Source organism: Chelonus insularis, unplaced genomic scaffold (genome assembly GCF_013357705.1).
Source record: "Chelonus insularis isolate UGA/USDA-ARS -01 unplaced genomic scaffold, ASM1335770v1 contig_398_pilon, whole genome shotgun sequence".
NCBI lineage: Eukaryota > Metazoa > Arthropoda > Insecta > Hymenoptera > Braconidae > Chelonus > Chelonus insularis.
In genome coordinates, this window is record NW_023276553.1 from 271377 (window position 1) to 297095 (window position 25719).

The window sequence follows — 25719 nt, forward strand, 5'->3', positions numbered from 1 at the left end:
ATAGCTATTGAGGAAGAAATTTAACTAAAAAGAAAATTTTGAAATAATGTTTTAAGTGATTAAGAATATTATATATAAAATAAAGAAAATAGATACAGTAGAGAGCAACTTAATATTTATCTTGAGCTAAATTACTATATTAATCAATAAATTTTGTATTTTTTTATTTTGTTACATTTAAAAATGTTTATATGAAATATATAAAGAATGAAAACATATTGATAAATAGGTAAAAAATATTTTTTTCAATGACCGATAATTTGATTTAAAATTAAAACTAATATCATGAAAAATTATCACAAAATGAACCACTAAATAATCACGCCTAGGGCTATAGTTGTTTTCTTCTATTTTCTTTTATAGTGAAAGTACGATTCCCTAATAATAATTAGCCCTAGATTTATTTCAATATATGTTTAAAATATTTCTATTATTTTTCGTGAACCATGATCGCTTTTCTTCCAAATTCTATGATTTTCAATAAAAGCATTTAATTAAAATGCAAATTTAATATAAACGCCAAAGATACTACACTGATGTATATATATATATATATACAAATCACTTGATACTTTTTTATATGATAAGTGAAACGTAAAAATGAACTGATAGCTGGGCCCAATAGTTGATTATATTATATATACAAAAACGAGAAAATTACAAAACGCTTATTCGATGTTAGTAAACATTTAAACAAAACCTTATTTTAATTGTTAAACTCAAAGAATTCAAACTTCTTTTATCACATAAAAGAAAATAAAGATTTTGCGTTTAAGATTTATAGTAATAGTAAAACGCTATAACATTAAAGTAAATTATTACTAACATCTCGTTGACAATGACATGTACTTATATAGTAAGCTATTTTCGCTTGTGAGTTTATATTTTCTTAATAATATTCCTAGAAAAATATTCTTTTAGTCAGTTTAGAAATCAACAATATTGAGTATCGAGTTTTCAACTTGTATAACAGTTTTGGAAGTTACTAAAGCTGAATACGAAAATTCTATAGAAATTATTCCATACAGGAACATTTTTTTACTTCATTTTTCAATGTTTTAATATCTCCACAGAATGGTAAATTTTTCGCATTCTCAGTCTCTCGTAAGTTGTATAATTCTTATAAAGTGGAAATATATTCTCAACAAGATTTATTTATTGCATTTTCATTGAAAAAAGAATTAGTAAAGTTAACAACAGTGTGCATGCCTAAATGATGTTTACTAGTCTATATTTTATGTTGTAAATCATTTAATAATGAAAAAACTATGAGTATATATAAAAATTTTAATTGGTAATTCTCTTGATTTCTTACGAGATATTTAATATCAAAATGAAGTACGAAATGATATAAAAAACATCTGATAACAATTATAAATTTTTAAACATCTTCTCAGTACGAAATACTAATTTTTCTATTTTTTTTTTTTTTATATAAACTGATCTATCTTAATGATACTTGTTTTTTATAAATTTTTCCCAGCTATCGTAGAACATCTTATGTAGAAATTCTTTGACGTGATAAAGTAATTATTTTTGTTGCAGAACGATTTTCTATAAAATTATGTAGTATTATTTGTTTCTTTGAAAAAAAAAATTCAGCTCTATCGAATTAACAAAAAATATATAAATTGTTTTTTTTTTTCTTTATACCAAAACACATTATATGTCATCATGTTTTTTTGAGAATGAAACAAATCACTACTTTATATTTATCTTGCTGCATTATCAACGTCTAACGCTAATTATCATCTTGGTTCCACACTTTAATTGTTAAGTATAAATATTTAATAAGCGGATATATATTGATACAATATTTACAGGAAGAGGTATGACGACCAGAATCAGCCTGAAAGTTTCGTAAAAGACAACCCTTCATTGCATTATTTTTAAACAATATTCATTTTCCAACTTAAATTACTCACTGAACCTAAATACTTTATTTGAGTAATAAGGAAAAAATATTGTCATCATCAAAATTCTATGGCATATAAAAGCTGAAATATTAACTTAATCAATTCGTTTGTAAACCCTTAAGTAGTAAATATGAATGGAGATTAAATGACATTCATACAAACTGACTCTTACCTTTTTTTTATGCAATTTTACGTAATTATTAAATTTTTATAGAAAATTAGAAAAATTTAAATTTATCGTAATTGAGAATTAAACTTCTCATGTAAATTAATATCTCAATAATCTAAATAGAATATAAATGTACTTGTAACCGTACAGTCAAAAACCATTACGCTTTTATGTATTTAAGAAATAATTTTCCTGACTTTTTTTTCCTTTTGTACAAATATTATCGCAACTTAGTGTTTACCAATAATGGCAAGGCTGTTTGTATGTATCTATGTAACTTTACCGAATATTCATGATATTTAAAAACAATGAATTGATTTATAGAAAAATGGGTGTTGCATCGTAAAACGAAACAACTCACACACTCATATCAACGTTCATAAATCACTCATCATACAATTATACGCGAATCACACTTTTCGAATCTTTAATTTATCTGACTTACGCAGGTACGGAACCTAAAATCACACAATTATACTTGCAACAACGCTTGTTCTGCAGCCAATTCTTCTAGAGAAACAGGCTCTGCATACCCACGGGCTATCAATTCATGTGCAACTGATATTACCTGTAAACGAAACGTGATATCAATAATCAATAATACTAATACGTTATTTAAAAATGCTAATATTTCTTACCCCGCCATGTTTTGGCATATTAATATATAAGCTGATATAAACTACTGTGTCAATATATCCTTCAATCTGTGCCTGGCCAATACTTCCAGTACATAGTTGAGCTACTATATCGTATGCTTCCGGCACCCATTCACCTAAATGATTTATTTGTTCATTAATACGAATGACAAAAAAAAAATATTTTTTAGATAAAATAAATTATCATTATCATAGTATTTTAGATAATTTGACTTACCTCCCACAGGTTTAATATTTGCTAAAGATACTTCTATTGCTTGGAAAGGTAACGTAAGATAATCTGATCTAATTTTTCTCATTTCTGCATTACTAAATGTCCAAAATCCTCCATGATCGACTAAACGAACCAAATTTTGTTGTCCAGCTGGATCGGGTTCTTCTACGTAAGCTCTCACCCATTTATCATACCATTTCGCAACTACTAGCATTCCCTCTGTAAAAACCAATATTATTTATATTTCGAATATTTATCAATTGAATAAAAAAAAAATAATAATTATTTAATAAACTTACGGCTAAGTTGATCTGGTACGGGAGGTGATTCAACTGTACTATACATTTGTGTCATGTTGTAATCTAACACCCTTAATGAAGGATACGTGGGGTGTGTAGGAAGCTGAATAAATAAACGATTAGGTTGGATAATGTGACAGACCATAACATCATTATTTACACCCTCGATCAATTGAAGATGCATCAATTCTGTCATCCACGGTACTTGTTCTGGATTAGGAGTCATGTTTACTTGTTCTAATGTCAAAGAGGGATGTTTTTTTTCTGGAAATTGTTGCCTAATCAATTCCAATGCGATATTGATGTTTTCTGGTAGTCCTTCAATAACACACAACTTCATATGTTTGCCTGCAGTTGGATGACGTTGTAATAGAATATTGACATCAGCTTTTGCATTCAACTCCTGAATACACGTTCCATGTCTTCCAATGAATTTACCAACCAAATAAAGAGGCAGTTCAAATTCATATACAGTAGTGCATTTGTTCTTTGACACTTGTCCATTAATACTTCCGCCTGAAAATATTATTTTTAGAAAAGTATAATATTATGAAAAGAAAAATATATAATTAGAATATAGCAAATATATATATTTAATAATTCCAACACGTTTTAATAAGCATTTAGTACTACGGACAAATCAGATACAATTGTTGAAATAAAATAAATTATCAAGATAAGACGTTGATTGAACTAATAAACTAATACATAAAAACTTTCTATATTCTTATATGAAATTAATAGAAGGCATATATTACCTTTTCCACTATCAGTACTTCCTTCACTTCGTATATCATCATTAACACTTCCATCTAAGACACCAGAAACTGGACTATGATTAGCAGAATCTCTTTCAGAAATAGCTTGACCTCGTGTCTTGTTCTCATCAGTGGAAACTTCTTCGATCGGTTTTTCACAGGTTTCGATGCTAACTGAACGAGATCTTGTTTGGATAGTGGGTATAGACTGTTCATTGGGTGTCATTTTTTTAATTAATTCTTCTTCACAATGTTTTTCGATATTATTTTCATTATCTTGAATATTTTCGAGAATGGGAGGTCGACTCCGCGTCATCAAATCAAAGCTCGACAACTTTGGATTGCTGCCTAGTATTTCTTCGTTCATTTCTGGCATATCTTCAATATCCTCGTACCAAGTGTGTTTTTCTCCGGAAGATTTTCTAGATCTCATTGAAATTGATTGTGGACTGGATTTCTTGATAGGGATATCTAAACTGTCACTAACTTTCCTTGGGCTACAGACAACTTCTTCAGACACTCGACCGAGGGTATTAATATTCGTATTCAAAGTGGTGAAGGTCTTATCAATATGTATCCCAGAATCATACAGAGTTAAACCGTTTTTCGGTTGATTATTATCTATATTTTTTTCAGAGATGTTCTTTGATTTCTTATCAGCTTCTATACTTCTTCCGCCAGGGTCAACTCGCTCGACACCTCGACGTTTGTACCACAAAAATCCTATTATAAATGCAAACGCAGGAAAAGTCCACTTTATGAGTTGTATATTGTGAATAGACATAATTGAAGTCCACGGTAGCCGTTTTTCTTTAAAAATTCTGAAAGCTGAAACATAAATTGTATTCTTATTATATGAAGCTTGTATTCATTTATTCATTAAAAATAAATATTTTCCAAAATTTTAATAATATTTAATACGAAAGATCAATTTAATTGTGAAATAAATCAATCCATTTTAAAATTCTCATTTCGTGTTGAAATTTTAATTTTTACATAATTTTAGACTTATTGAGTTAATTGTCCATAAAATATTCATTATTATTATTTTTTTTTTTTTTGTATAAGATTATAAAATTAATATTCATAGAACAAATTTATCGCAAAACATGTATGTATTTTGCATCTCTATGTTTGTATTATGATGAATTGGATGTACGAAATAATGTAATTTTTATCACATATTTTTTCTTGAATTTCGTTGAATATTTACGTAGAATTTTAATGTTTAAGACACTAAACTCAAACGGAATACATAAAATAGTTTCGAATAGTTTCTAACCACCATGGGAAATATCAGACCTTAAAATCTACCACCTACTGTGAATGGTAGACTACGGATAGAAATAGAAATTCCATACCATGACAAGGATAATTCTCCTATACATCCTTCATCTATGAACAACTAACCTACGTCAAATGTCACATTAATTTTAAAAATAGAACCATATTAAATAATTATCAACAGGTTTTCCAACATATTGTTGAGAGTACAATCAAGTTAATTTAAAATAGAGTTTAGAAAAAAAAATAACCTGTTTAGGAATTTATGTTGCGATAGATTAAACAAAATATAATTTACAATTTTTTTTTATCTATTTTTTTCAATGTTACCATATAATCAACAATAAAGTTACATCATCAACTCAAACTATCACATAAGGTATTTTTTACTATCAATAAGCTAGCACACATTTTATGACAAGTAGTATTTAATTTTTTTTGTGTATAAAATATTTTATTGTAATAATATTAACACAAAGATGGTAAATTTATTATCAAAAAGATGAGTAATAAACATATGATAAAAAAGTAAAGATATTTTTGACAATATTATGATAAGATGTTCATCAAGGATATTAAAGAACTCTGAAAAAGAGCACACGTTCTTGAATTTTGTCGATTAAACTATCTGGGTGTCTGAGTTACGAGGAGAATGTAACATTTGAGAGCAAAAATCTTGTTGAACTTTCACGGAGAACTTGCCTCAAGTGCGGGCGACCGGTTTCGTGGGCAATTCGCATTCACGCGTTGAAAAGAAATATGTAATGTTTTAAACTTAACGTCGTTACGTTTCATATCATATGCGATATAACTACGCTTACATGAAAGATTGTCACACTTATTACTTGTGACTAGCAACCTATAAATTATATTAACTATTATAAACTATTTTATGACTTGCAACTAATACAGTAAATCTAGATAAATTAATTTCTACCCTTTCAATTAATCAATCAAGTTCTGTATCAGTAACAATATAGCTGCTATATCATCGTCATTAATGTAATTAAATTCGCAAGAAAAATTATGTTTACACAAAATCTTATTATCGACTTTTAATTATCGATTGTGTAATACTACCTCCTAAAATTCTTTTTAAAGCGTCATTTTAATGATACATATGGAACCATCTATTGATAATATCTTCATGACAAATATTCTATAGAAAAATTATTAATACTGATTATTAAATGAAAGTATTTGTTATTTAAATGAAATTTATGAAAATTATCTAATCAATAGATTTTGTATCAATATAATGGAAAGTTTAATTTATTTATGAATCACAGTAATTAATTAACAATAAAATATTATCTCCAAAAATTTGTTTATTAGATTAAATTATATAACTAACTCACCCCAAGTTTAATCATATTGATTGGTGGTGGTTACACTTTTTGGTGAAATATCCGTTAAAAAATTTGGAGCGGTAGATCACTCGACAAAAACCGTTTAAATTGATTTATGAAAATTTTAAATAAAAATAAAAGTGAAATTATTTTTAATCAAGACAAACAATTAATTACAAATTGGTCGGATAATTGATAAAGCGTTACTTTTACTGCTACAGTCGACACCGTACTGCGGTTGCTATATTGGAGCAACGACTTCTAACACGTGGTCGGATGAGAAAGGCGGTTGGAACAGGTCTAAAACCTACAGTACGCAGTTGCGGACAACGGCCAGAATCAAGAAAGAGCTTATAGCTGTTCTGACTGACTGTGATTGTCGGCATATTATCGAGACGAGATGAAAAAAGATAAAAAAATACCGATACAATTAAAAAAAGAAACCATATCAACTATATATATATATATATATATATCTCACTTTAATTTATTAAATACATGGCGAAGAAAAAAGTCAATCCAGGCTGTTATTTAAAAATTCACGTCATCCTTGATTGCAAATTTAAATATTTGAGTTCAAAACACTTGTGCGAATCAGTCTGTCAACTGTAAAATTGGATAAAGTTAGCACTGTAAATTTGATAAATTTTTAAAAATATGAACAAAGGTCTGACAAATTTGAATAACCTGGAATTCATATTATTGCAGCCTTTCAAAGTATATTTCGTAACATTCTCTATGTAATTATTACCACAAAGTTCAACAGAGGAATTCTTATAATAAATGATCTAGAAAAAGGTATTAGATAGATTGAGATTGAGGTACTTTGATAAGCCAACACGAAGGTCCTAATGGTTCAATGCGCTTGGAATGTTCGTCAACGTGTCGGTGAAATAACCAGAAGTCTCACAAGGACCCTGTAAAGTAAGAAGTTGAACAAGGACAGAAGAGTGGTGAAGGTTACAAGGCTGAGTGAGGCATAAATGAAAAAAAAAAAAGAAACTAGAAAATAGACAGCAGGGTAAAACTATGAAGAAAGAAAGTCGAACGGCGTCAAGACCAAAGCGGCTAGAGACTGTATCTTGGACTCAAGTGAAGTATGTATAGAGCTGCAGTTCAAGTCTGGTTATGAGACACGAGACGCTTAAGTAGATATCCAGGGGTGTAACCCACGCCATAGGTGTTTATTGTCTCTTGCATCCTGAAAGATACTTGAATGTTATAAGAGAATAGTTGCAGGTTTTAAGCTAAGTCGAAAATTGAAAATCAAATATTTTTAACAAAATATTCTACTATGTTCATTCAATTTAATCATTAGAGTAAATAATAGATTTCAACAAAAGGGGAACTATATTATTGTAAAGCTTAGAATGGATATTATTGGTATTGAATATGCTAATTTAATTATTTCTTCAAATTTACATTATTTGTTTACATTTTGTGAAAAGTAATAATGGATAAATATTATTTATTTATATTAGAAAGTATTGTACTCTTTAAAATCTTTTTTAATTTTGTTTAGTAAAGAAATAAGTATCTCTTTATTATAATACGATCAAGTAACTGCTGACTCTGCCAATATTACTATGAATAAATACACATCCACTTGTTTTAATTCTGAATGAAATAAGAACAGATAAAAAAAAATATTCACTAAACGCAGCAAAATTATATTTCAAAGAATTATCTAGAATTAAAATATTCAAAGGTTTATACAATAATCATTGCTCTAATTTCTTTATTATCAGTAGAGGTTAATCACGAATCATTAAAATGTAAACAAATGAATGCTAAAAATAAAAAAAAACACATTGGATGAGAAATAAAATTAATGAAATAAAAATGAAAAAAAAATTTGAGAATCATACTTGGGAAAAAATGGAAAATGATGTGATATTTTATCAGTTCATGTTAGATTAGAACTAAATAAGAAAATACGTTGTGGCATGATGAACATGAAACTTATATTGCAACGAGAGTAGACAGAATTACATACTCCCTATAAGTACTCGTGGAAATGGTTTATAATTGCAAGGAAGTGTTAAGCATGATTCATATCAAGTTATTAAATCATTATCAAACATGTAGAGCACGTCTGTGAGATAAACGACAATCTCGATAACGGAAATTGTCATTTTTTAGAGAATATGAATTGAACCGGTTTAACGTGTTGCGTTTTGGAATTCATTTGCGTCCATATTGTCCAACAGCCTCTAAAACGACCCAAGTGCCGGAGAATTTTATTTATTAAATAGAATAAATAACATTATTGTATAAAAGAGTTTCTGAAATTGCGATCAAGTAGAAAAATTCGCAATCAGTTTAGGAATACAGACAATTAGGCGAAAAGCATGAAATTAAGTTAGAAATAAAATAAGAAAGAGAAAAACCGCCTTGCGGCGAGTGATGAGAAAGCATGAGAGCGGTTCAATAATTTATGGTCATGCCGGTAAATGTACTTACCAATAGATGAAGTTTATGAAACTAATAATTAAAGTATATCCGTAGATTTTATAATTTTTATGCACGATCCACTCTATGATTAATAATACCCGACTTTAATTTATTTCCACGTGAACACAATGTTTTTCCTCGCTTCTAAATTCACAATATGGCGTTATGAAGTCCCACTATTCTGTACAGTCCGCGTGGTGTGTGAATCTTCTTTACTCAGCGCCGTCTGCTGAATAATTTTAGTACAAGTTCCCCAAGATGACAACGTCAAGAACAGTCATTGCTCTAGGTCAAGAACCTTTTCACGGTCATGAATTATCGAAAAAATCTATTACATTTATCAGTAATTCATTATTTTGTCTATTTGTAAATAATATATATGTCAGTAATTTACTTCAATTAGAGGTGTAAATTCAATGTTATTGCAAGGTATTCACCACGTGGTGAAGAAACGAGGTTAGACATGTTTTAAATTTTAAATTTATCATAAGTTGATAATTAATTAAATATTTGATAAGAAGAAAATCTACACGATCGACTGAAAACAGTTAAAAAAAATTACCGACTAAGCATCTGCAATACAGATAGAAGCATGCGTAAAAGCTCACAAGATGGCCGCGGAGCGTTGAGGTGCACCTGTCTCTCCATAGCACGTGTGTACAGCAATCCAAATTTACCGTATTAAAATCGAAGAAATTTTTGTTTTTGACGTGATAATAATGTTTATAATTATTCAATAGTATTGATATTATGCAAATATCTTGGATATTCAATAGAATATTTAAATTGTACGGTTATTTATCTTTAAATTCGTATTTATAACCTCATATTTTCGTTGATTTATGCGACGTATGCACGTGTGACACACTGTTGCTTCGACAACAATTTTTAGTTCAATGTCAAATAGTTTTATTTAAAAGCAAATGATATCGTAATTAATCGAATTAACCTAATTAGTGTGTTTTGTAATTTTTAATGTGTTCAAGTTTAGTCGTTATTGAAAACGTTTTATAGTTGATTCTTATCTTATCTAAAAAAACAAAAAAGTGTCTTTACCCGCCAAGTGAATACGATTTTGTTGATGGTCGAAGTAGTGTAACGTCAACCGAATGATGTAAGTATACTTATACATTAATAACATTATTATATTATTTCTAAAAAAACTTTGTGGTAAAAATAATTTTTTCAAATATTTTTTGAAATAGAAATGAAAATATAGTTAAGTCATATTCGCAATTTATAAGTGCTGAAAATTATTATTTATGTTGTCATGATTCATTGAACGTTTGACGTAGAGGTGTTTAATGGTAAGTATTTATGATTCATTCGACTTGAAATAATTTTACATTGGTAATGGATTAATTTAAGAAAAGAGAGGCCAGGGATAACTTATTATAAAAATAAAAAAAAGGTTATTTAATAATCAAATTTAATGTTTTTATTTTAAAAAAATTAACATCTTTCGTCAGCAACTTTCTTACATTTAAATCTATATCACAGGTACTGGTTTCTCTATCACAAGATCCTCTACTCGGTCATTTTCATTTCATGAATAATTTAACAAAAAATGACGTTTAGGTTTGAAAGGATCCAATGATTGATTTTTCATGAGAAAAAGATAACATTGTTTCATATTAGACCGAGGCGAGGCACATATTAAAGTTTTGGCGCTTCGATTAAAAATTGCACTCGCTCAATTATGTATTTAACAATAATGATAACTTCACTAATTACTTTACATTACTTATATAAACTTTATGCGCCAAAACTGTAAAATTAGAAAACTCATTTATAAAAGTATGAAATAAACAATACAAAAATGTAAGAAAAAATCTAATCCTACAATATAAACTAAATTAAAGCTCAACCACTTGGCATTAATACAAAAAGTGGCCTTGTTATTATCGAGATCAGAGTGTCTTAATCTCTCCTATAATTCTATTCGAATGATTTGCTATTTTAAGAATCATATCCTTGGTATTTATCTTTTATGAATAATTGATTTGAGCAATTCTAGGTGTTTTAAGCGATCATTATGTTGTCAATCATATGACTATTTAAGTTACTTTTTAAAATTGTTTTAAAAACAATCACGACTGATATAATTTTTTTTTCATTATCATTGACTAGATAATGGCCGCTTGAATTTACCTAATTCTATTGTAACAAACTTGATAAAATTCTTAGGATAATGATTAATATCTGCTTCTATAGATCTCTTATTTTCACCGTCTTGCGTTGAAGAAATCTATTCACATCACAGTCCGATCGTCCAGCTTCTGTTAACTTTTTGATCAATTTAGTAGACGATATAGTAGCTTTTAGTTGAGTTTTTGTATTTATTCCGGAGACTTAATTATTTATTGTGGCTTTTCCTGTTGGCTACTTGCCCTGAGAAGTTTGGCTCTTGTCGAGAATGTGACCGTTGGGTCATTGTTCTCAATGTAGTTGTTTTAAAGTATTTACCAGGGTCGCCAGACTGATTCAGTTGGTTTAGCTACTTGGAGAAGTCCTTGATGAGTTGAGGTAGCGATTGAGGTGTCAATTTCTGATCGAACTGCTGGAGATGGTTGACTGGATGCAGGTGTCAATGGCATGGAGTATTCAGAATTCGATGATTCACTGTCAGAAGGTGATGGTTGAGGCGCTGCCACATGGATGGTCAAAGGTCCAGTTTTATCCATGGAGATGAGTTTGTGTCCAAGATGTGTCATGAGTTTGGTACCAAGAGCAACATCAACTCCTGGAGTTTCAGCTAGACACCGACTAACTTCATTAGCACAATGTGTGTATCCAGCACGGAATCGATCAGCATCAATCACTGGATTAGCTGAGAGACGTTGTTGACGTTGAAGTTTGTGTAGATGACGAACAGTTAACTCGAGAATGTCAGCTTTTTCCAGTTTAGCAACATTTTCACCGTCACCAGCCAATGCAGCAACCATCAAATCTTTGAGTTCATCTAGGCAACGATTGATTCGTGCTCTACGTTTGCGTTCAAGCATTGGTTTCATAACCTGTAATTAGTTAATAAAATAATTTAGCTAATATTCTTCATTTTAATGGTTTAAAATAATAAGGTGGATTTAAAAATAATCAATAATTGATTTGACTGGGTATTTTAATGAATGAAATAAGATTCTTACCTTTCTGTATTGATAGGTTCTGGAGATGGGTTGTTCTTGTCCATCGACGATCATCATTTGTTCGTGCATTTGCATGTTGATAGTTGAATGAGTCTTGATCGAAGTATATCCTTGGATTGATTAATCACTGAATTGTGATATTACACGTGAATAAGTGTAGATCACAATGACAATCACTCAAGTGTTAACTAATGAGATAATCACTACTCGAAGTGTTTTGATAGCGAGTGCGCGTAAACACTGTCGACTAATAGTCAAATACTACTCTGAGAAAAGATGAATGAATTTGGAATAAGCGCGTGGTGTGTCTCGAAGTATCGAGTTGCACCGTACGAGAGGCAGAGTAGAAATGTGAATTTGTCGGTAGTGCGGAGACTTTTATAGTGAGGAGCTAGTAGGGATAAAGTGGGGATGGATAGAGGGGAAACACCAGGGTTCGGTGATGGGGGACGAGCCTTCCGTGGGAACGCGCCGTGGAGCTTGGTTCCCAAGCAAGCACACCACCTGTAAGCGGCAGCTGCCAGACACGCGCCCACACTAAGCCATCGTCACCGTTTGTCTGTCTTCGTTTGTCTCATATGTTGTTGCGATGTCTCATGTCTTTTCTTCTTCATTGCTTACGTTCCACGCCAGCAATGCACCACAAGGAGTGAATATACTCACTCTTCATCTTTTTCTCTCTTCTGCTGAAGTCACTCTTATCGACCTCCTTCTCCCCGCGTATTTACAGTACTCGATAGAAGTCCATAATATCTCCTGCAGTTGCTCCTTCTTCATCTTTCGCCTTTGCGGTTCTCCTGAACGAGTTTCTTGAGTCTCCTTTCCTTTTTCCACTTTCATAGCATCATTTTTAGTCGACTTCTTCTATTTCCTCTGATGCTCGTTACTTCAAGTACCTCCTTCGGATGTCTACTTATCGCTTGGTACTACCGTAATCATTCCGTGACTCGATCTATGAAACAGCATTATATACATCTACTGCTTATCTCTCCACCATACTGTATTTTGCGGTGTTTCTTTTTCTCTTTCAAACAGCTCACGTCCAGCGTGTGCAAGGCACAAGTCTATTCTCCTCCTCATCAGTAGTTTCTTTCCTCTATTTTTCTATACTTTTCATACCTTGTATCCTCCTCTTATGATTACTATTTTCCCCTTTGGCTCGAGCCCATGCAATCTAGAATTGCACGGGCGTTCACTCTTGATAACTCGCTCGACTGAACGCACCAAGATAAGTGACCATGCGATCTCCTCGTTGCACGATTAATCATCTCGAGACGAGCACCGTCTATAATGACCAGGCAAGAGGTGAAGGAGTGTTATATAGTATAGGTAGTTGTATTGAAAGAAGAAACCGCACGCGGCACAACTCGTGTTCATTTCCTCGTGCATGATATCAATTGTGACTTAGTCACGTTTGGATTATCCTTGGCACGACGTAATTACATTTTATTGGCAGTTATTAGAACAATTTGAATTGTTAAATTAATTTGATAATTATCTCTCTTTTTGTCATCTTTTTTTTCTTATCAACACATTTGGTTGCTAGAAAATTGTTGTTCTTTCAACAAATTATGTAATTTTTTTAATGACAAACAAACACTACTGAAAATAGAATAATATGTCGATAACATTAATGTATAAAAATATAATAATTTAGTGTGTTTACTCTTTCGTGCATAAAATAAGCTTGAGACTTTTTTGAAATTATCATCAGAAACGATTTTCGATGTTTAAAGTTCCTTTCAGTATTTTTAAATTGCATGTAATACTTAGTATAGTCATTGTTGGTTGAGATTTTAAGAGAATTATATGTATGTTCAAACCGCTTTTCCTAGTTTTTACAATATTTTTTTTAGTTATTCAACATTGCTTGACACTTCAACTATATACTTATATTAAATACGTGATCATTTATATAATTATACTACCACCTCACTGGTTTACTTTTTTCAACAATAAATTTCTTGAAAATAATATTGCAAATTAACAAAATGTTTTTGATACAAAAAAATTTGTTTTTTTTGTCAAATTGAACATTAAAGTTTTGTGATGAAATAAGCTCGATTTAATTGGAGAACCATTGAAAATCTCCGATTATTTTCAGTTACTGTATCAATAGCAAGAATGTGAGTCCATTAAAGTAATACATTCGATTAATGGGGTATACAATATATAGACAATAGACACTACATAACACATGTACGAACATCGAGTCAATTTGTGTGCACGTGCATTAGAGTTTTATATTGAAAATCGCTGGAGGAGATATGATGCAAGTCGAATCAACGAATGCACTTAATAAAAAATAACTCGCCCAGGGGTAGTAGTTGGTATTGAGACACGTGTACATTTGAACGTATTAGGGGTTCACCCGGAACAAACCCAGACAAGGTGTATCTATCCTAAAATCACACATTTATATCCTTCGATCAAGTAAAAAAAAAAAGGAAATATATGAGCACGTGCTGAATCGTGAGGCACGTGGCGTAGATTACGTCGTGGTATAATCAGACATAAGAAAAATAACTCAAGCTGAAGCTTATCAGTTGAATTACTATATGTGCTCGGCTTGAGACTTCAACTCATATACGACAATATGTTGTTGGTTTTGCGTGTCATGAATATTCAATGAATGAAAGTTTTAGAGCAGATCAATAAAGAAATATTAGTTTGTTTCCTATAATGTTATAGTTATTATTATAATAATATAGATCGGTCTGCACGCACGAAAATGGAAATGCTGACAAAGCATATCTTATCCTCGCGACATATTTCGTCTCTTTTTAAAAATATTTTTTACAAAAATTAAATAATTTTTACTATCAACAAAAAACTTTACTTTATTTTTTATTCAATAATTCATTATTGTTAATTGCATTTATAAATAACTAATGTTTTGTTCGCTTTGGAGGAAAAAGAGTATGAAGTTTATTATGTAACAGTAAGTTAATCATATGGTGGAGTGTGAAAATTTTCACTCGTTGGTCTGTTTTTAATCACTCAATAAAGTGTATTAATTCAATGAGAAATTCTGTTGCAATTGCTTTGATATGTCGACGACCCCGTGACGTTCCTGCGAATTTTCTCACATACCTTTTCTCCCTTTTTTTTTTCTTTTCTTTTTATTAAATACTTTCTCATGTGTCTATCTCGATTGCGCACCCGGTCAAATGTTTCGGGGTCTTATTAGTACATCAGCTGTCCTCGCAGCATATGTCACACCGTGGCACGAGCCATAGAATCATAACGAGCTCCCCTTTCTCCCCTTCAGTAGTTGTGCAGTACGCAATAAACACGATATCTCGTTCAGCTTCTTCTCCCCATGTCCCTCTTGAATTTTAATTTTTCCACAAAAGAAATAAGTACTCATCCCCCTTTTTTTGAGTCACTCTCCCCTTAATTGAAACAGTTGCTCGCACGCGTCAATTTATATATTGTATTCATAGCAGCAATAATTGACAGATTGTACAGAAAATTATGTCAGCTCTTTTGAGTCGGGGAAAATACTAGGTATGACCGAGACTGGAAACAACCCAGGGAAAATTATGTTGCCACTTAGAACAAATTATATTTACGTACCTGGAAAATGTGATCTTTTGTCAACATAAAGTATCATTATCCCTTCTTTGCAACCCTGATGTGGAAACTTTACTGAAAATACCCGATTTATTGTTTCTGATCCATTACTTCCAGTAGTACCTCATTGAAAATTAAATTCGACTCTTCGTATGAGCGTTGAATCTTCGATACATCAGTTTACGGTAGTTTGACGCCAGGGAAAAATTACCAAGTGCCTAGACGATGAACGATCATCAGTAAAGACGGTAATCAGTGTTATTGTAAAAATAAATGTCTAGAATGATAAAATAAAGAGTTTTCAATTTTATAGTTATATATTAAACATAATTATACTTAAAACAGGCGTCATTAAAACATCGAGTGAGATAATTGTTATATCGGCAATTTAATTCATAAAATATTATGATTATGTGTATTAATTAGCAGTAATATACCCATACCGAGATCGAACTGCAGTTTTTATATATTTGTTTAGCAAAACACTAATAGCTGTTTATGCCTAAGTATGAAAAAATGATTTATTCAGTTGGGAAAAAAATATAATAAAATCATCCATAATTTGTTTATGCAATTAATCAACTTATTTTATTTAATCGGTCAAGTCTTTAATTTTTTTTTTTTTTTGATTTTTTGCAGAAAATTAGATGATTATCCAAAAAAACGATTTTATTCATTTTATTACACCTGATAAAAAAGATACAATAATTATTATATTATTAATTATTATAATTATTTTATTTATAATTAATTTTAGATAAAATTTTAATAAACGATATAAAAATTTTTTTTTTTAATTATTGAGATAGATAAAATCATCATAAAAATTAATTTTAATGTTTAAAGTTATTATTTAACTGATGACATATTATATTTATTAGATGAGAGTTTGAGGAAGAAATTTGAACTTTAGTAAGAAATACACAGGAGCTTGTTCATGAATTAAAACGTTGATTAGCAGTTCTCTGACATCGTGTGATTTCTACCAAATGAAAAAAGAGAGAGTTTAAGAAAGAGAGAATCTGAGATAAAATATATATATATCTATATTAATAAAACAGAGTTGTTTAAACGTTTCTCGTCGAGTTCGAGCCGGCATGAGAGAGATCAGAGAGTGACCCAGCGTGTTCGCGAACAGAAGACGTAGACTTCACATTCTCACGGGCTGGGGTTTACCTAACTTAAAAGTAAAAAGAATTAAGAGAAATGAACATCTTAGTAATATACACTATACCTCCACTTCTTTCTCCTACTCTACAGATTCTAACTCTCACTGAACTTCTAATCTTCCGGTACCTTTCAATTTTGTTGGCACGTGCTTTAAGCTGCCAACTGCACCAGTCTGGTATTTCCCAATACAAAGGATTTGGAGAAAAGAATAAGGAAAGTCATAATTAGTGATCAGACATTAAAAAAAAGAATATTTTACTGATGATAAATGTCTTTTTTAGTTCTTTAGTTGATTTTGATGAAATCATGATGCAAAATGATTAACATAATATTATTGAATATCTTTATTAAATAAATATTTTCATTTCAAACATTTGAGTAGTTATTGACGTCATTGAACGTGATAATTGATGTCAAAATGCTTTCAAATGAAGGTGAATGATCTTTGATAGTAATATCATAACAACATACAGTTGACACAATGTTTCAATTTATACGTCAGATACTGGAAGAATTTAAATAAATATATTTGCATGTCCCAACTGACACTAGAGAAAATAATATTTAAAACGAATATTATTCAGTTTTTTGTTTTGAAATGAACATGGCTTTATAAAGATAAGAGAATAGTAATAATGACAGAGTAGCCTTCAATTGGCACGTGTACGTATTGGAAACCATGGATATAAATGTACATACACATTTACACATGGGAGCTATAAGTTGAGTGAACTATACTCTCTAGCATTTTTTTGAATAATACTCGTAGCAACTTCTAGTATTGAATATGGTTTCCATGTACAATGTAAAAGCCACGTGGCTCAAACACTTGTCTTGATTATTGTAGACTACTTGATACCTTAAATTACTACTCTGGTATTAATCTACTTTTAATTGTTGTAAATCTGACACGTGGCGAAACGAGCAATTTTGCGCGTTTTCAGTCGATAGTTATTGACTTATGAGCATAAACTACTGCAAGTTATATGTATAGTAATAAATAAGAAGAAAGATTTCAGTATATGAAAGTCAAAATGAGATTAAATATTTAAAATTTTTTTATAAAAGAAATTAATTCCATTAAAGAATAGAATTTAATATGTGACGGTAAAATACTCGTTGATTCAAGTTTACATTAAAAAATGTAAATAATCGTCATAAATATATTTATGGTAATTAAGAATGTTTTTTTTTATCATCATCACAACGACCGATAATATGAACTCATTTTAATGATATTTACTTGATGTGCTTATCAATAGCCTCATCGAGCAGGTTATAATCTCCATACATTCCGAAGATGATGCAAATCGCCATGCATACATCCAAGAGATGGTCATTTACTTGTTAGTCTTGAAAGTGGTTGCCCACGCGTAACCCATTATATTGACTCATTATCATTGCATATTTTTTCTCTTTATTATTATCATTTTATCTATAAATCGTTTAATATTTTTGTTGATCCCGGGAGAAGTTAATACGAGCTTCTTCAACCCACGTTGAGAAATTAGACTTGTATTGATTGCAGTCACTATACTGTTCTAAGTAAATTGGTAGTTTCTGAATAGAAAAAAAAAAGATGAAGAGTGATGAATAATAAATAAAAAAGAAGAACCAAAAAAAAAACTGATGGCGTTTTAGATTTCTCTTTCGAAGACGAAATGGTGGGCGTACGAGAACCAAAATCCTCAAGGGGAATAGGGTGAGAGCCAACAACAGGCTGCTGGTCCTCCGGGTTTCGCACGTGCTCGATTTTCCCACGATTCAGCCGCAGCCGGCAACCCTGAAGCTCGTGGATCTTGGCTAAAAGGAGCAAGGAAGAAATAAAGAAGAAGAAGAAGAAGAAGAAGAAAGATAGATGATTAAGGCCCTTGCCACGGGTCCTATTGTGTCGAGCACGGGCGCCGAGATACGACCTAACCAAGGGAGGTCTCAGCTCAATTGAAAGATAAAGCAAACGACTAAGAATAAAAAACGACCCCCTTAACATGTTTAATGCATCGCCACTGACGCGACGACGCTTGTACAAATTATACTGGAATTAATCCGATTTGCGTAGTTGCAAATGATCACACATAAATAATCGATCATGGAAATGATATTAATTGTTCAATCAATAGATCAATCTGTACTATATCACTCTTTATTAAAAAATAATTTTTGTTATTCTATAGATAATATTGATTGCTTCGATTATAAAGGTTTCACAGATTTATAAATATTGGAAATAATTTGGAACCTTTTTTGAATTAATTTTTTAACAGATTAAAAATCTTATGAATGACATCTTTTAATTAACTAACGTTGCATATGAATGATCAATACATTCATTAAATAGATACATTTGGTTGATTTTAATCTTTTGTAGAATAAATTTCTTATTTAATTTTGAGCTTTTATAAATTTTGCATCAATTTATTTGTATGCTTTTCGTTGAGTCATGGTAGTCATCACATTTAGTCATCAGGAAAGACCACCTATGGTCAGTATAAGAACGCATAGCAGGTATACATGCGATTAAATTCTTAAGTCACTGACTCACTGCTTCTCCGAAAGTCTGGACCGAATATAGGGGAGAGAGTTAAACTCTTTTGGTGTGACTTGTCTCGACTCTTTTTTATTACGTTCTACGAATCACCAATGAAGTTTTGTCAATATGATGTACAATTTTTTCATTAATGTGAAATTTTCATTACTTGAAAATATATAATAAATAATTATCACCTTCAACTTTGGATCTATCTCTCTCAGAATAGCATTATTTATTATAAAAATATTATCGTCCTTACACTTGAGTAATATTTATTGTAAAATAGCAGACAAGAATGTCAATGAGTAAATTTATTTTATATATCTTACCGGTAGTTTATGTATTACGTATTTCTGAGGTCGATATACAGGTCAAGCAAGGATAAACACAACTAATGATCATTCAGGATTCAACCTTGACGGTTAAATAGCAAGTAAATATAAGAATTAAGAAGCAAATGACATCATTTTATGGATTCCATGAGTCTGAGAGCGGAAAAAGAAGGAATTCAATGTTGGGTAGGATAATTTCCGCAGCAAATTTGTCTTGGTTATGTAACAAAGAACCTGATGACTACTACAAAGTGAGGATTGGTCGATCGTAAATTCAGGAATTCGCAGGATATGAGGTCGAGAGTCCAAAGGGGCGGAGCCCAGAAGTTGAAAAAAATTAAAAACGTTTTTTTTTTCATTTTTTTATGAGAATATGTTTGGAAGAATGGCTTCTTCGAAAAATGCGTAATCAGAAATAATTAATCCCGGATATTCCATGTTACATTGGCTATTACTGATGACGCGAGTCCAATTTAAAGTTTGGAGAAACTTTGAGTGAATTAGTTAATCTAACTGCACAGGTTAAATCTAATCAACTTTCTCTATATTTCTCTACATTCGTTAATTATTATCCAACAGCAAAACTCTCCAATTAAATTGAAATCAAAGAGATACTGTTTTGCTATTAATTCAGCAGATTCCAGGGTAAATGATCAATCTTGAGGAAATGGATCATCAGCCGTATGACAGCAAAAACGAAAAGAAGTCATCATCTCGATAATAAACCAGTTTTGTAGATAAACTTAGTCACGTGACTTATCAATGACATTTTTCTTCTGTCGAGTAATCATCAAGTGACAAAAACAAAACGTCGGCAATTATTCTTTTGTGATTTTGCCTTTAATCGAGGCGGAAGTTCTCGTTAAAGAGTATCAGTTAATTGGTCAGGTTTTCAAGCACTGTTGACTTCTGTAGTCATTGGTAGAAAAAAAATAAAGCTTTCGTACATGTAGTATATACAGAGATAGTATTTATCTGTATTATTATAAGAAGGTGTATAAATGTGTATAGGATCCTCCAAGATACACGTGAATGGCTCTACACAGCCGGGCCTCGCCCGGGCACCGGGATCTAACTACCACCTGCCTCATTTTCCCACGAGCCTCGCGCGAACCACTCGAATACCGATGAGATAGACAGAGACGATCAGTCAAGTTGGCTTTATGTGTAAGCAGGAAAAAAAATTGGAAAGAGAGGCCAACAAAATCAAGGTAGTTTACGTTCGACAGCAGCCAAGAAGAAGTAGGACCGACTAATTCTTACTTAGCAGATCAGCAAAAGAGAGAAGTGATGATGATATAAGTCAGAGTAAGATGACATTAGTGAGGAGATTAACTAAAGAAAAAGATGAAGGAGTTATTGAGAGTAAAGGGAGATAGGAAATAGGAGAAAGAGAGATGATATTACCACAGGTAAAACACGTGCTGGCACGAGGTGAGTCAGACGTGAGCTTCTATACATGCATAATAAACTTATATATTGAAAGGTGATCGTTTCTGCGATTGTTGCAAGGATTCTCATGAGTATTCACAGGTAAACAAGTATTCGCGTCAATCGGCAAAATAAAGAGAAGAAGAATCTTTTAGACGATTTTCAATTGACTCGATACAGCTGCTCTTCCTGTTTGCCAATCATTCTGCTTCTCTGAGTAATTATGTCCTGAAATACTTAACATTTTTTTGCTCCGGTCGTTACCAAATACCACACGCCATCCTCTCTTTCAGGTCAATTTTGTGGTCCAATAATGTAGTTCAGAATGATCCATCATGACCAATTCTACCAGTCTCCTAAACTTGGGTTATGTGTTATTATTTCATAACTGGACTAATTAGTGTTGTTATTGTTATTATTAGGATTTAAAATTTCCCATGTTTCTGTCTCGATGGGTATAATTGGGTCAAACACGTTTTTTGGATTAGACCTACATGAGCATGGGAATTCCCTACTATTACCTGAACACCATTAGACGATTTAACTTATATATCCTTTGAATGTTGAGTTAATACCAGAACGCTCTCACATCGATAATTCCTCTGCAAGTCAAGTTTCTTTTTACTCTTTATTCGTCTTTACAAGACTAATATGTCTTACATTTCTCATTATACATGATGTAGCAGTGGATCTGCTCAAGCCATTCATGGATTTAGAAATTGGATTTTCAAGTGATAGTAATGATGTCACTAAATTATTGACATTTTTTCCTTCTGACAAATCTTTCTCTTTAATGAAAATATATTTTATTTGAATAAAAAGAAAAAAATCGAATAATAAGTAGAATGAATTGTCAACAATCACACGATCATTTTTTAGAAATACACACTCATAGTGTTACTCAACACACGTGTTATCGGTTCTTTTGAGAATCGCTCAATCGCGGGGGCGACTTACAAAGACTCTTTTCATTGGCTTGTTAGCACACTTCCGGAATTTTTTCCCTCGTATAGCATATACAAGTCTTACTGAGTTGTCGATGTTGTCGTGACTTGTTTTTTTTATCTTTACTTCTTTTCAACATCTCACTTCCTTATTACTCTTGTTATTATATATAATAACTATAAGTTTTTTTTCGTAATTGTAATTCTCAATACTGATAATTAGTAACCATTTTGAAATACAACTTGGAAAAATTCTTCTCCACCACATTATATATTTTAATAATAAATAGAAAAATAGAAAAGTTAATGTACCATGAAGATATTTACAAGAAAGGTTCAAGTGTGAGATACTTGACTTGTTAATCTGTTATAATACACAACAAAACCCGTACACATTTGGAACCAACCCACATCATTTTTTTATAAACATCCATTTATTTTCATTTTTTTTTCTAACTCATTTTTCAGTTTAGAGTAAATAATTTCTACATACTTTCCTTATTAATCATATGTAGATTGAACAAGACGACAGAAGCCTAATATAGGGGCCAAAGCAACATCTTAGCACGAGCCCTATTATGATGCCTCACCAGTCTCGTAATAGAACTCCATACGGGTGTTCCTCATAGTTCCTCATTATCGCATCCGTTTGAGATTCATTCCCACACTTCTCTTCTTTAAACACTGCTATTGAAGAATATACATCATAAGAATTTACCCCTATATATTGGTAACGACTACTCTTTTTCTCTTTCTCTCTTTTTTCTTCTTGTATTTCTCAGATTTTTTCTCAGCTTCTTCAATTCCCATTGAAATAACCCCGAAAGCTGCATACTACCTTTTCAGAAGGGTTTTCAGAAGTGTGCAATGCACGAGTCGGATTTACATCAACGGACAATTCTTTTTCTTCCTCTTTTCTAATTTTTATTTTTCAATAGGTCATTCATTTCCGGGTGTTCACAACTTGACCCTATATATAATATCTGATTGTATCTTTCGGAATCTTATACAAATACTCGCTTGACCCTTTCATATTTTAACAAAACAGATTATGATTTTTTGAATCCCTATTGATTTGGTCCGAATTTCCGTCAAATTATTGGTGTCGACACGGTTGAAAAATTATTCCAACTATTGAAAATCGTGGGAAAAGTTTGAGGAATTTTCTGCACATGTGTTTATCTTTTACATATTTTTATGAATAGGAACTAACTGGCAGGTAAAGCAGGTGGTATACCTGTCAGACTGCTCGTGACCCCACGTGTATAATGTGTTAATGTTTTTAACATTTATTTATATTCTTTATCAATGTTGTGTGTCTAAAATACATACTCTGCATTTGTGGGAAATGTGTAAAATCTTTATGACATTCTGCAGGCTTGATAAGAAAAAAAAAAGGTTTATATTATGCGAATTACAAATACTACATATGTCCGCACCCAGACGCGTATGTTTATTTGAGGCATTAATATCATGTAATGAATAATTAATTGACATAAATTAATGCGGGTAGACAACACATATAATATAACCTGTGTAGTATGCATGTCAGTATGATTTTATAAATATTTTAAATTTTTCCATTTTTTTTTTTTTTTGCTTTAGCTTTATATCTCCATATTATTTATTATCATCTTAATATTCAGTGTATTATTCAATTGTAATTCCGTTGAGTTATTTACGATAATTTATATGACTCCCATTTAAAAGTCCTTTTTATTCAAAATTTATCGAGGAAAATACTTTTTCTTTTTATTCAATTGATACCCAATATTGATGTGAAAAAAATTATTTATAACTCTCATGTTAAAGAGAGTCATTCAACATTAATTATCGTTGAGGAACATCACAATAACAAATTTATTTAGAAAAAAGAATTTATTCCATATAAAAGTGTTATTATTGATTGTTAATCATTATTTAATGAATAGTTAAAGTGAACTACAAGTGTGGGTTACTTTGAGTTAATAAAGAGTAGGTTAAAATTGGAATTTGTCTTTTTGACTCTTTGTAAACAACACTTGTGTACCGCACGCGGCGAACACACGATTGCAGGGGTGAACTCGTTACTGGAACGTCAATAGCTACATGTAAAGAGGGATGTATTTTTCATTTAGTCTTTTTCCCTTTCTATTATCATTGTATATGCGTACGACCTCATGCTAAATAAAAAGAAGAGCACAGTAAAAGGGAATTTAGTTCCACTAGCATACTTATACGCACGCAAAGGAAAGATATCGCGAAGCCGGTTGATGCACGCTTATGCGCGCGAAGATATCGGCAGCTGGCACGGAGCCGTGAGAGACTTGGGCAGATGGTCCCGAATAGGTCCGGACATTCTGTAGTGTGTGTAGTCAGCCACGAATCCTACGCCTTCCTATAAGGAAGGAACCGAGCGTGGTTTCCCACGGACCTCTCTCATCTGTTCGTCCTACGAGAAATGAGACTGTCTCTTCATCTTAAGTGTCCGTTCACCGATTGCCTTCTTTTCTCCCCTTTTTCTATATAACATCTTTCATTTCCTTTCCCTTATATTCTCACCAACTATCATTCGTTCTACCTCATAGAATGCCTCAATTTTTTTTATTTGTTGCAAACGCGTGTCTTGCGTGTGTTTGAACGTGCGTGTTACACGTGGCTATTTTTTCTATTGTATTTGACATTTATATCGTTTTTTTTTTATTTGCTTCCGACTTGTTTGAATTTTCCTACTTTCTATTGTTGACTGATTGAATTAATTTATCTGTAAATAAGACTATTTTTTAATGATTTATTACATTTAGTTAGTTATCAAAATTATTTGTTTCAAAAAAGATTGTGTAACGGTTAAATTCATCCAATCTTGGATGCAATAGAAATTATTTTCTTTGTATTTGAATGCTTTCGATTTTACGTATGTATCCGTTCACTTATAGCACCATTATCATCCTCCATTCATGGGTTGGCTCATTGGCGTTTCACTACCTCAAGTAGGTGGAGGAGAATAAACATAGAGACTCGGTTAGGGTGTGAGGAAGATGGGTTTAGTCAAGCGTATAGATGCGGGCTAAGAATTGAATGGGCCGTATTGTACAGTCACACGGTCTGCAATCAGTGATGAGAGCATTTTTACGCCCACACTGATACTGATCCTACTGAAGCGGTAATACGTATGTCTCACTCTATGGGAGGCAAATTAAGAGAAGAGCTTTACATTCCGGATGTCCGACATAACGATAATTTCAGTTTAAGTTTAATGACATAAATACTCTACTTTTTAAGGTCAATTGTACTATAATAAATTTATAAAATCATTTTTAGTTTGATAAATAAAAAAAAAAACGATTAGCGAATTAAAAGAAGACATTTATCATTTGTTTTATGATTTTATGGTTAGAATAATCATTAGTGGATGTTATTTTATCAATGGTAATTAACATTATCAGATGAAGTTTTCTAATCTGAGAATGGAGTGTAATAAGAATTGCATAAAAAAAAAAAAGGATGCATGT

At 31.4% G+C, this 25719-nt stretch overlaps 3 protein-coding genes across 4 annotated transcripts in view; 1 reads left to right on the forward strand and 2 right to left on the reverse strand.

Annotated features, from left to right (window-relative positions):
* Positions 1-221: 221 nt before the first annotated feature.
* On the reverse strand, positions 222-9328 carry spoon (spoonbill). Of its 2 annotated transcripts, none has more exons than XM_035084891.1 (6): positions 6655-6947; positions 4013-4840; positions 3255-3770; positions 2959-3174; positions 2724-2857; positions 222-2653 (listed from the first exon to the last, which is right to left on the reverse strand). In XM_035084891.1, the coding sequence occupies exons 2-6, from the start codon at positions 4794-4796 to the stop codon at positions 2558-2560; spliced, it is 1746 nt and encodes a 581-aa protein (XP_034940782.1). In that variant the 5' UTR covers positions 4797-4840; positions 6655-6947; the 3' UTR covers positions 222-2557. The 2 variants fall into 2 exon arrangements, with proteins under 2 accessions (XP_034940782.1, XP_034940781.1); XM_035084890.1 differs by lacking the exon at positions 6655-6947 and adding an exon at positions 9109-9328 and having other exon boundaries at positions 223-2653.
* A 394-nt stretch (positions 9329-9722) lies between these two features.
* LOC118067882 (tubulin polyglutamylase TTLL4-like) overlaps positions 9723-25719 on the forward strand; it is a 105231-nt gene continuing 89234 nt past the window's right edge. Inside the window, exon 1 of the mRNA XM_035084884.1 lies at positions 9723-10213. The gene's annotated coding sequence lies outside the window, so the exon portion shown is untranslated. The remainder of the gene's footprint in view (positions 10214-25719) is intronic.
* On the reverse strand, positions 10518-13510 carry LOC118067883 (enhancer of split m7 protein-like). The gene is made up of 2 exons (XM_035084885.1): positions 12246-13510; positions 10518-12116 (listed from the first exon to the last, which is right to left on the reverse strand). Exons 1-2 carry the CDS (start codon positions 12318-12320, stop codon positions 11562-11564), a joined length of 630 nt encoding a protein of 209 aa, XP_034940776.1. The 5' UTR covers positions 12321-13510; the 3' UTR covers positions 10518-11561.